General features: G+C 54.8%; 1 protein-coding gene across 4 annotated transcripts in view; it reads left to right on the top strand.

Annotated features, from left to right (window-relative positions):
* Positions 1–7,704, top strand: part of Sufu (SUFU negative regulator of hedgehog signaling) — a 94,249-nt gene extending 86,545 nt beyond the window's left edge. For all 4 annotated transcript variants that reach the window (XM_028874696.2, XM_028874695.2, XM_037206372.1 and 1 more), the window contains 2 exons: positions 3,859–3,927; positions 6,697–7,704. In XM_028874696.2, coding sequence (XP_028730529.1) covers positions 3,859–3,927; positions 6,697–6,786 — 159 coding nt within the window. In that variant the 3' untranslated portion in view covers positions 6,787–7,704. The remainder of the gene's footprint in view (positions 1–3,858; positions 3,928–6,696) is intronic.
* Positions 7,705–12,607: the final 4,903 nt, after the last annotated feature.

The raw sequence follows: 12,607 nt of genomic DNA, 5'->3' as shown, positions 1-12,607 counted from the left end.
TGGCATCACCACATTCTCTGTGAGAGCCCTCCAGGGGAATGTTACTCATATTGGTCCAGGGGCCCTTCCCCTCCTTAGAGGGTCTTCTCCCTGCAAGGACTATTGGTGCATAATCCTTGGGTTTTGTCCCAGTTCTTCATGCGTGCAAGTAGAACAGTGTGGTAATTGTTGTAATGATGTCATTATCTCTGCCACTCTTTGCAGGGCTAGCGGAGCTGTTAAAATGTGTGGACTCAGAGTGAGGTTCTCTGTCCCACACCTTTAATCCCAATGCTCAGGAGGCAGAGGCAGGAGGATCTCTGTGAGTTTGAGACTAGCCTGGCTTACATAGGGAGTTCCAAGACAGCCAGGACTAAATAGAGAGACCCTGTCTCAAAGAAAATAAATAAATAACGTATGGACTCAGACCAGCAAGATGGCTCGGTGGTACATAGCGTGCTTCCCTTCCCAGCAGGCTTTTCTGGTTCATTTGTTGTTAGCAGCTGTGTGTGTGATACTCGGGTTCCAGGCCTGTAGTGCAAAGTCTGACTGCTCTTAATAAAAAGCTGCAGTCAGATATAGGGGTGAATGCTGGATCAGAGACTCTAGAGAGACGTATTACCTCTGCAGAATCCTCAGGTCGGAAAAAGGAGGCCGAGCTCCTGTCTCCTCCCACCCTTTATTACTGTCTCCACCTCTCTAGTGCTGGGTGGGATTAAAGGTGTGAGCCTCCACCACCTGGCTGTTCCTCTTTTAGACTGGATCAATCTCGTGTAGCCCTGGGTGGCCTTGAACTGCTGATCTTCCTGTTTCCTCCTCCCAAGTGCTGGGATTACAGGTGTGTGCCACCACTGCCTGGCCTCTATGGCTAACTAGTGGCTAGCTCCTCCCTCTGATCTCCAGGCAAGCTGTATTTGTTAGATCAGAAACAAAATCTCACCTCACAGCCCAGTTGAAATGAGAACATATATATTCCTGGCTAAGGTTGAGGGTGCTGTTCTTCCAGGCCATTGGTAAGAGCTACCATTACCTCCCCCACCCCCATCAAAAGTCAGCCTTGATCTGTCTCCAAACAGGAAAAGAGCATGCTCGTTACCCAGGCAGGCACTGCTCTGAAGCCAAGAGGACCGTCTTCTTCTCAGGACCCAATGGTCTGCCCATGAGAACTAGATCCCCTCCCTCGCAAGTCCACTAAAGGCTTCAATGAGGAGATCCAGGGCCGCCCTTAGCACAGTCTGCATAGGAGGCAGGTACCACTCCTGCGCTTGGTCATTTTCACTGTCCTGCTATTACTGTGGCAGAGGCTGGCCAGTACCTCCAAGGGGACAGTGAGCTGCAGGAGCTCCAAGTCCTAGACCTGCACAGGCTTTTCCCACAGTGGCATCACAGCAGCGAGTCTGTTCCCAGGGAGCGCTCCCAGGAGCTTGTCCATCATAGCTGCCTATCTCCAGTGTCCTGTGATAAGATCTGTTAACATTCTCAGCTCCAGCTCCGAAATATACGGAGAACAGGGCATGTTTGTTCAGTCCAAGCTTCTAAGGTTTAACTCCCAAAGGAAATTAAATCAGGTGCCTGGAGCTATGACAGTCTGTCGTGTTCCTTTGCTGAGAATGTCACCCTTAATATCATGTGGATCTCATGTATAATTTTTCCCCTTTAATTCTTTTAAAACAATGTGGTTTCCAGTAGAAACCAGCAAATCATCAAAAGTGAAAATGAAGAAACAGCTAGGATTTGTCCTCTTTGGGGGTCTCGTCATCCCCTCCCCCAGCTGAGTACGAAATTAAGTCCACACGCAGATGGTGCCCCGCTCGGAGGCAGCTCTGCTGGAAGCCTCCATAACTCACCAGTTCCAGACCTGTGACAGAGGCACTGCCTTAGCACTGGACTGTTGGTGGCCTCACCTTTCCTGTTGTTGAAAAACACCCTAGGGAGTCTCCCTGGGTGGCCACCGTCCTTGGAAGCCCTCCCCCAGCCCATTTTACTCCAGGGCCGAAGTTCCAGACCTATTTACGGTACTGGATTATTTGTGGGTTAGAAATGAACCCAGCCTGGCCGGGACTGGAGTCATATATATATGTACCATAACTGGGTTTGAGGTATGCTTGTGTTTGCGCTAGCATTTGCAGAGATGGCAACAAGCCCCGGAAATGCCGAAAATATGAATGTGACTTTGTATTACTCAAGCAGACTGGTGATAACCAGTGGAGAGACTTGGCTTGGGGGAGGGGACCCATGGGATAGGAGGAGGAGGAGGACTCAGGCTCCAGGAAGGAAGGCCAGGTGTGACTGGATGTGGCTGAGGACCAGAAAGTGCCAGACAGACTGGAAAGAGCCAGCCAACCCCCTCTGGGGAGCTTGGAGGAGGAAAAGGAATAAGTACCTTGGGTGGACACTCCCCTGGATACTGTTTGTGCGCTCGCTCTCTCTCTCACTCTGTCCCCCCTCTCTCTCCTCTGTCCTTCTGTCTCTCTCCCTCATTCCTGGTCAGAGCTGTTTGCTCCTGTTGTGGGAGGACGGGTCCTGTTTCTCCAGGGAGCTGCTAGTTGGGTGGGAAATAGGCTTGCTCCTTGGAGAAGAATGAATATTTGAGTCAATGTCCTCCACCTAAGAGTCTAAGGCATCAGGTTTTGGGCCAAGACATGACTGTGGTCTTGCTTTGGCCCCACAGGGCAAGTGCCTCAGTTTCCCCATCTGGAAGGAGACTGAAGGAGATAAGGTGTGAAGAGTCAGCATGGTTCTGGATGCCAGAGCTTTCCTCCTCACCTGTCACGTGTGCATCACTTCCTGCCTCCCCTTCTCTCCTTGGCCCTCTTCTCTTACCTCTGCTCTTACCTTCCTCGGCCACTTCTCGAGGTCACAGTCCGGAAACTCCTGCCCTTACAGGATGCTCCACGAGCTCCCAAGGGAAACTTGATGGGTATTTCCTGAAGTTTGGGATTCCCAGCCTGCTCAAAGGGAGGTTTCCCTTCATTTGACTTTGCACCCCTTTCTCCCTCTGGGCACTGTGCAGGGTCTGCCCGAGAGGTGGAGAGACCCTATGGACGAGGGCAGGGAGGGTGGAGTAGAACGGGTCAGAATCTGCAAGAAGAGCATGGACCAGCTCAGCCTGGGCCAGCAGAGCAGCCTGGGGGAGCCGTCAGATGAAAACGTGGCCCATCAGCTTGACAGAGCTCTGAGCAGCTGTGGACGCTCCCATTGGCTGAGAAAACTTGCTTAGGACGGAAGGATAGTGGTTATTGCAGGCAAATAGTGGCACTAGACGGTCCTGGACATCACAGATTTTTTTTTCTTGGTTTTTACCTGCTCTCCCATCCTCCCAGTGGTAGAGGTGGAACCCAGGACTTTGCACGCATTATTAGGCTTGTGTTCCGTCACTAGGGTACATCTACATCCCAGACAGGGCTTGGATTCCAAAGTCAAACAGATTCCTTTTGTCCTACATGGTGAAGTGGGTGGGAGCATATGAGCCTGATCAGGCAAGGACCTTGGCCATGGCTCTCCCATGGCCTTCGGCTTTCTTGTCCCCTCTGATGCCCTGCAACGTCCAGGGCGAACAGCCCAAAGAAGTGGGTTTCCGCTGCCTTCCAGCCCCCTCCTGAGTCCAGCGCTGCCCACCTTCCAGATGGCATGTCTTTCTCCACTGCCCCACCCCACCTCTCCACCCTTCTCCAGCCAATATTACAAGCAGGTGGGGGTGGGAGGGAGCCTTGGAGGGTGTGCAATTTTTTCCGGAAGCCTCAAGTACTTCCCTCTGTCCCTAGACCCAGTCAGTGGGTCGTCCTTCCTCCAGAGCTAAAAGAAACATCCCTAGCTTGGCAGTTGACGAAAGGGCTGTGTTTTTTCACATGACAACCTGCCTTTTGCCTTCTTTCCCAGATTCTGTTGACGGAAGAGTTTGTAGAGAAAATGTTGGAAGACTTGGAGGATCTGACTTCTCCAGAGGAAGTAAGCCGATTTGGTTTCTCACCCAGAGAGGGGTCCTGGGCTCCAGAACATGGACCTGTGTGCATGTGTGTGCGCCTGTGTGTGGTGTGTGCCTGTGCACGTGCTCACACTTCTGTGGGCTGTTTTCTGAAGGACAGGGATCATATGGAGAGCCGCCCCTGAGAATGTTAAATGACTTGATTTTTCTTCTGTTTCTGTAACCCACCCATGCCTGCCCCCACCAGTGTGAGGACAGTAACCACCATGCCCGCCCCACCCTGTGAGGACAGTAACCCACCCCTGCCTGCCCCACCCTGTGAGGACAGAAACCCACCCCTGCCCGCCCCCACCCTTGTGAGGACAGAACCCACCCCTGCCCGCCCCCACCCTGTGAGGACAGTAACCCACCAATGCCCGCCCCCACCCTTGTGAGGACAGTAACCCACCCCTGCCCCCCCCACCCTTGTGAGGACAGTAACCCCCCTGCCCGCCCCCACCCTTGTGAGGACAGTAACCCACCCCTGCCCGCCCCCACCCTTGTGAGACAGAACCCACCCTGCCCGCCCCCACCCTGTGAGGACAGTAACCCCCAATGCCCCCCCACCCTGTGAGGACAGTAACCCACCCCTGCCCGCCCCACCCTTGTGAGACAGAAACCCACCCTGCCCGCCCCCACCCTTGTGAGGACACCCAGCAAACTGTCTGAACTGCCAGCTTTTGAGAGCCTCATTGAAGAAGCAGCCAGGGCCTTCAGGCTAGAGTTTCCCCCCAGCCCCTGCTGTTCCCTGGCAGGTTCTGAACAGAAAGCCCCTGGCTCCTGCCAGAGAACATTCCACTGGGGAGTTCTAGTGGGCAGAAGGGGACTCCTGCTCTTGCCTTGGGCCACCCAAGAGCCACACTGCCTTCCTTCTCCAGCGATAGCTTGCCTCTTCTTGGCTAGCTCAGAGCCTGAGGGACTGGCAGACCAGGTGGGGTTGTGCCGCCCCTTGGCTCCTTCTCGGGGTACAGGAATGGAGCCCGTAATCCCCTTTGTTTTTCTTCCTTCTTCTGGCCTCCTCGTTTGAGGGGACTTACCTCATCCTGGAAAGTCCCCTCTCCTCCTCCTGCCTCCCAGTAAGCAGCACCCAGGCAGCAGACAGGCAAGCCTTCCTGGCCCCAGTGCTCCATGGGGCAGTGGAACATTAGCAAGCTTCCCAGGCCTCTGGAGGACCTTCTGGCCCTCCCCCAGCTGCCTGTGGCAGAGCCTGACCCTCCCTCCCTTTGTCCTAATGTGCTTGAGGCAAAGAGAGCTCTCTTACCTCCCAGGGGCCGGCTCTCCCAGGGCCACACAAGCCTCAGACTCAGGGTAGATAGAACTCCTCAGAGCTGGTCACCCGAACAGAACTAGGTCTTCCCTCCCCCACGGCAGGGATCCAGCCTGATCAATTAATTCATTTACATATTCCAAGGTTATCAAGCACCCAATCTGTGGCAACCAGTCACCCCTACAAGTCACTTCCTCAAAGGCCCAGCTCCCCCATTCAGTCAGGCCAAAGCCAGCTAGCTGCCCAGAAGGGCTTCCGGAGAGGCCTTGTCACACTGCAGTGGCGTCATGCCAAGCTGCTGCTTTGAGCTTGGGTGCGGAGTGCGCAGGAGGGGGGTCCAGGCAAGAGAGACAGGAGCCGAGGGGAGCTTTGCAAAGTAGGTCACTAAAAATGACTTCTCTTCCCGCTCTCCTGCCCATAGGCTGTCCCCATCCCCTGCCCAGTCTCCACTTTGTCCTGGGTCTCCAGGCCTCCATGAGAGGGAGGGCAGAGGGAGCCACCAGGAAGTGTCGGTTTGTCTACCCTCAGCCCAGCCCCAGGCAGGCTGGAACATGATTCTGGCCTCCTCTCCCTGGCCCTGAGTTGCAGCCTAGCCCTGAGGCAGTGGGAGGTGTGAGGACTCCAGCACTAACCAAGTCAGTGAGAAGGGACTGAGCACCAGTGTGTGCTAAGCTACATGAAGGTTCTAGAACCCAGAAGGAATAAGAAGTCACTTTCTCCCCTCTCCCAAACAGAAGGCCCCGGGTAAGAGAGAAATTAACTGCAAAGCTGTCTTAGATTTCTGATTTGGAAGACCTCGGCTGTCATGTGGGATCACTGAGCAGAGAACCCTGCAAAGCTGGGTGAAGAGGGCGGTGGGTAGTGAAGGATTTCTCCTTCCAGGAATGTACACAAACCACCTCCATCCTACTACAGGTTACGTCCCAGCAGGGTCACATTTGGGGTCTGACAGGGGCCGACTACAAACTCTGTCCTTGTTGACTCTTTGACAGAGCTGTGGAGGACAGGTTCTAGAATCCTCCCCACACTAACCTCAGAGAGAGCCCGTGACAAGGACAGGCATCTTCCTGTAATATCTGCCCCCTGCTGGGTCCCTGTCCTCCAGCCCCAGGGCCTCAGGGAGCAGATTCCTCACATGCTTGTGGCTGGAGGCAGAACCAAGGAAAAGAGCAGGAGGGAGGTCGAAGAACTAGAAAAACACGCCTTCTCCAGTCTGATGGGCTACTGGCTGTGTGGGAAGAAAGGAGCACCTGGACCAGCCACATGCACTCACGTTCGTGTACACACACACACACACACACACACACACACACACACACACACACACCTGGGTCTAGCATGGGAGGTCTCCAGTAGCCTGTCTTGTCCCCAGCATCCTAGGGACAGGTCTGGCCGGTGTTCTGCCTCTCTCTGGGTACCACTGTCTTAGGGGGCAATGGAGTCCGCTAACCAGAGCATTCAGGCTCTGTGCTTGCTCCCTCCACAGTTTAAACTGCCCAGAGAGTACAGCTGGCCCGAAAAGAAGCTCAAAGTCTCCATCCTCCCTGATGTGGTGTTCGACAGTCCGCTGCACTAGCCTGGGCTAGGCCCTGCAGGGGCCAGGAGGGGCTCAGCGCCCCCCAGTGACTTCAGTGGGACAGCTGTGTAAAGGACGAGTGTGAGGAGGACCGCCGAGCGCTGCACCCGCCCCAGGCCCCACCTCACCTCCAGCTCAGGGGCCTCACTCCCAGCTGCCAAGCCCACGTGACCGGCCTCTGTCCTACACGCCAGTGGGTGAGTGAGGCTGCACCTGCAAACCTCCCCACCCACCTGCTGCTGCCGCCGCAGGTTCAACTGATGTGCTCCGAGGAAGAGACAGCCGTGCCAGACGGCCAGGTGTGCCGGGCACACACGCGGACGCACTGCCCAGTTCAACCCCAGCAGCCTTTGCGAACGCAGTCAGGCTGCTCCAGCCTGTGGAACGATTGCTCCCGTCACGGTTGTTGTTCCTTCCTTAGTTTGTTGTGGAAACCCGACGGTCTTTTTACTGCTCAGCAAAGATGGTCCAGAAGCCATGTCTATAGTGGATTTTAAACAGGACTTTATTTAGATGAACTTTGTCATTCTCTTAGACGGGGGTCTGGGGGCTCTGCCTCCCCCACACCCTCTGCCCAAGAAGGTGCCTGGTGCTGTCTGTCAGCTCTGAGCCCTGGAGGAGCCTGAGCTAGGGAACAGCCTGGGGGCCAGATATGCTATGGCCTAGATGGGTGCCACTGCCTTCCAAATGAACTAGGCTTCCACGAGGCTCTGAGGACAGTAGGCACTCAAGGACATGGTGGCCCCAGCTTTGTCTTCCAGCCCTTTCTGCCCAACCAGGCCTGCCAAGGAGAGGGTAAAGCCCACTGCCCCTCATCCTGCTCCTCAGGGCCTCCAGCGCTTTGATTTCCCCCGTCCCCTGGATTCGCAGCCCCGCTGGGCTGTAAGGACTTTAGCTTATTAAAAACTGAACCGTCAACCTCTCCTCGTCCCTTTCATGTTAATTCTGCTGACGCTGCTCTCTGTGGCCCTCCATCCTTCCCACATCCATTCTTTACTCACTCTTCATCCTTGCCTTTCCCTGTAGCCTGGCCCCTTGGGTGGGCCTCATCCTTTTTTCCTTTTTCGAGACAGGGTTTCTATGTATAGCTTTGGAGTCTGTCCTGGAACTCGCTCTGTAGACCAGGCTGTCCTCGAACTCACAGAGATCCGCCTTGCTCTGCCTCCCGAGTGCTGGGATTAAAGCGGTGCGCCACCACCGCCCAGCTGTGGGCTCATTCTTTCACCCCCAGAACTGTAGATCTGCGCGCCTTCCAGGAGCCAGCCTGTCTCTGGCCACATTGGAGGGCTGCTTTTGAGGTGTCCCCCACTTCCATCCAACCTGGCATTGGCACGCCCCTTTGCTGCACGCCTGCCTTCCCCTCTAGGTCTGGGGTTCTTTCTTCATCCTTTAAGTTCATATCTCTCCAAAGGAAAGGCATTTTGTCTGTCAGGGACTTTGCAAGAGCTCCACCACTCTGCCTCCACCACCTAAGACGGTGCGGCCAGGGCACCACAGGAGGCCAAAGAGCTGCCTGCAGGGCCCTCAAGGAACCTAAGCCGTTAACTCCAAGGCCAGCACTCGGAGAGGCTGGCTGCAGGCCCCCAGCAGCCAGGATACCAGCCTCTCTGGAGCAGACCCCATGCTGCCGGAGACGTTTCCACAAGGGACACTTCCAACCCTGCCTTGTTAAAGCTCTTGTCTTCTGAAAGTTCGGGCCAATAGACGCTCTCAGTTTACCTCCATTCCTTGTCATCTTGACCAGTGTGGTAGTAATTCCCCTCCCCCATTCTCCCGGAGACCTGCCTAAGGACCCTGCTGCATTCGGCCCTACCTCCATTTGCCTGGCTTGGGGGCGAGAATGTGAGCTATGAGCTGCCTTTGTCCTTAGTGTGTGTGACTCCTGGTCAACTGCTTGCCCGAGGCCTACAAGGTCTTTGCAGACTGATGGTTGCCACCACCTGCTTGGTGGCCCTATTGAGGAGCAGGGAAATGGCAGGTAATGTCAACAGGGCCTGAGGTCTCTCCTGCCTCGATCCTGTCAGGAACCTCAGGAATGTCTAAAATCCTGCTGGGACCAGAACCCAGCATTCCTTAGTGCAGTGGCTCTCAGAGGCCTGGTGTGACCAGGCCTCCTTTCCCTTGGGCTCTGGTTTCTTCCAGAGGGTTCTCAGGGAACAGGTTCGCCCACTGGGCTGCTGCCTGGGAAGGAGGGCCCCTAACATCAATGGAGCAAGACCTACCTTGTCATGGCGCATGATGGGTGCTCTGTACGGGGCCTTCCTTTCCCTCCCTGCAGCCCCACTGAGGAGGGGTTCAGGAGTGTACCCCCCTCCCCCTGGTCTTCCTCCAGGCTGTCCCCATCCTTTGACCTTCCAGGTCCTCGGGACCAGAGCTTCCGAAAGGAAGGACCTCTGCCCTCCTGTTAACTAGAGCTCCCCTGGGCCTAGGTGGTCCATAGAGGGTTGCAATGCCGGCTGCCACACTGGGGAACAGTGTTCTCCTCTTCCAAGTGTGGCATACTGCCACAGGGCCTGTGGGGGCCTTGGGCGCCCAAAGGGGCCAGGACATCCGCAGTCCAGACCCTGGGTGCTGGGACTGAGTTTTGAGATTGAGTTGAGAGCAGGGAGAGGGTCTGAAGTTTGTGCCCCTATGGGGTGGACCAGCCCATTACTCCCTGAACTGTATTTTTTTAACTGTCTTCCCTCTCTGGCTTCCAGGATCTCGGTGTCAGGTGAGGGGTCTGGGTCCCTGTTACAAGTCAGGAGCCCTATAGGGAGACCCCTTCTTTTGTACAGAGATCTGAATGCTGCGATGAGCAGACTTTTGTACATTTTTATATTAGTTTTTAATGTCAGTGGCGACTCAGTTCCTGGGGCTACAGCTGGCTCAGGACTTTTGTAAGACATTTTGAGTGACTCACTTAGATTTTGTTCCCACTTGCCCCTCTTCCTCTGTAATCTAAGTGCATTAAACATATCTGCAGAAGTGTCTGCTTGTGTGCTTCTTTCTGGCATACGAAGGTGTGTATGTGTGTGTGTGTGTGTGTGTGTGTGTGTAGTGTGAGATGTGAATAGCTAGCTGTTGTGTGTGTGTGGTTGGTGTGTGTGTGAGAGAGAGAGAGAGATGAGATGTGGATGACACCAGGATTGAACCCATGGCCTTGCTGCATGCTAGGCAAGTGCTCCACCACTGAGTTCTATCTCTAGCTCTCATTTGATTTGCTGCTTTCTGGATGCCTAGAGTAAAGGAGCGAGATCAGCACCCTGGCAACCACTTAGAAGTGGAATGAGACAGGTGGGGGGGGGGGGGGGGGGGGGGGGGGGGGGGGGGGCGGGGCGGGCGCGGCGGCGCACGCCTTTAATCCCAGCACTCTGGAGGCAGAGGCAGGCAGATCTCTGTGAGTTCGAGGCCAGCCTGGGCTACCAAGTGAGTTCCAGGAAAGGTGTAAAGCTACACAGAGAAACCCTGTCTCAAAAAACCAAAGAAAGAAAGTGTAATGAGCCCGAGGGGTGATGCTGGAAGTCCAGGGGTGCCAAGAGGTGCTAAGATTAACACACACACACACACACACACACACACACACACACACACACACACACACACACAGCCTTCCTTTGTAGATCTTGTTTCCCTTAAGGTCAAGGGGGGTTGGGACTGGAACCTAGTCTTCCGCAACGGGTGGGTGGGACCTTTTCTCTGCTGTTTCACTACTGCATTCCTCTTTGGATTTTCGTTGCTGCTGCTGCTGCTGCTTTGTTTGAGAGGGGGTCTCATTGTATAGCCCAAACTGCCTCAGCCTCCCGAGTGCTGGGATCACAGGGGTGGTGCCCAACCACACCTCTAGCTGTTTATTCCTCATCTTCCCACGTTATCAGTACACTTTTCCCTTGGTTCCAGAAGCGTCCAAAGCTGAGAAGAGCAGGCCTTCCTTACCTCCGTTTCTGGGAGTCTTCTCCCTAACAGCTAGCCACTCTCTACTAGGGATCTAAATTCTACCTCCTCTTCAAGGCCTGGGGCTGCACTCAGATCTGGAAAATCGCCAAACCAGATGACGCAGGCCAGCTCCCCCTTCTAACTAGGTAAAGAGCAGGGTGGTATGCCATTCTCCCCTGGGCAGCCTGATGGCATCTGCCTTTTGAGGGCCCGTATCAATAGAGTCCAACGCTGGAGGAGGAGAGAGCAACCTAGGCGTGGCAGCATCAGCATCCACACAGGATTCTGGGAACCTCCGGAACCACCTGAGGCCTTCCACATTCTTCCCCTTTGTGCTAGGCCTAGTTTTCTGTCCTAGCAAATGGCAGGGCCAGCCAGGCAGTGGTGGCGCACGCCTTTAATCCCAGCACTGGGGAGGCAGAGGCAGGTGGATCTTTGTGAGACCAGCCTGGTTCCAGGATAGCCTGGGCTACACAGAGAAATACTATCTCAAAAACACAAACAAGAAAAATGGCAGGGCTTTCTCCTGATCTTCAGAATGGGCTGGTGGCACTCGGGGGACTCCACCAAGACTAGTGACAGTCCTGAGACGTCACAAGGCAGAGGGAGGGGGTGTTAAGCTCCGTTCCTCTTTTCCTACGACTCTTAGCTATCTGGAGACCTTCCCAAGAAGGAAGTCAGTGTCCATCTTTCCCTGTGACATCTTCTTGAACTCTGGAATGGCTGGCCCCTGAGCAATGGAGTAGGTTATGCCTGGGCCCTTGGTCCCTCTGGTGCCCAGGACAAGAGAACAAGTGGGAGGTGTCTGAGGCCCGATTGATAGGCCCAGGGGATTCCAGGTCATGCCTTTCCTCTTAACTCACCTAACTGACCTGGAAAGCCCAGGAGTCAGAGCAGGGAGGTCCCGTGCCGGTGTCTCTGGGAGACACACAGTACCACGCCAAGGGTGTCTAGAAAGACAGAGACTTTCTGGAGACCCAGTCTCTAGAGCAGAAACCTCATTCTTAAAGACTGAGGAGAGGATCTGCAGCATGCTCTTGATGTCTCCTGTAGGAAGACCTGGTTACTGTGGGCATCTATTCCGCCTCCTCTGGTCTTCGGTGGGAGCTGCTGCTCCAGCACGATGGGGCTGACAAGAGATTTGCCAAACTGGCCCAACCACAAGGGAATGCAAGCTGGAAGTGACTGCCCAGCCTGCCAGGCACTGAGGCAGCTGCTGGCACAGAGGGAGGAGGGAGTGGGAGGCTGGGGTGGGGTGAGGGTGTGATTTGCTGAGCAGAATGAAGTGATGGGTTCCCAGCCTGCAGAGGCAGGTCAGGATGTGGTCTGGGAGGGGTGGCCTGGGGGGGGCGCACAGTGGACCTGAGCCAGTCCTTTGCTGACTCAGGAAATCTGGGAGAGGCTAGTGAGAGGATTCTGCACTTGCTGCCAAGCCTGGTGACCTGAATTAGAACACCCCCAAACCCACATGGTAGGAGAAAACTGACAACTCCATAGTCCTCTAGCCTGACATGGGCATCATGGCATGTGTACATGCGCACACATAAATATTTAGGATTTTTTTTTTTGGAGGGGGGCTGTTGTGAGACATTTTCTCCATATAGCTTTGACATGCCTGGAACCCCCAGTGTAGGTCAGGTTGATCTCAAACTCAGAGAGATCCACCTACCTCGACTTCCTGAGCACTGGACTTCAATGTACCACCATGCCCCCTGCACACACACAAACATTTAAATCAACGATATTTTTTTTTATGTCTGGGAGAATTAAGGGCAGACAGAATGGGGAAGGGCCCCAATTGCTAGTGACTATTCCCAGGGTGATTATAGCTGAGCCACATGGGGTGAAGGAAACTTTGAGGGGGTCCAAACTAGGGTACTAGTCTTTTTGAAGCCAGAAGGTCAAG

Source organism: Peromyscus leucopus, chromosome 1 (genome assembly GCF_004664715.2).
Source record: "Peromyscus leucopus breed LL Stock chromosome 1, UCI_PerLeu_2.1, whole genome shotgun sequence".
Lineage (NCBI taxonomy): Eukaryota > Metazoa > Chordata > Mammalia > Rodentia > Cricetidae > Peromyscus > Peromyscus leucopus.
This window is presented reverse-complemented; position numbering and strand designations above follow the sequence as displayed.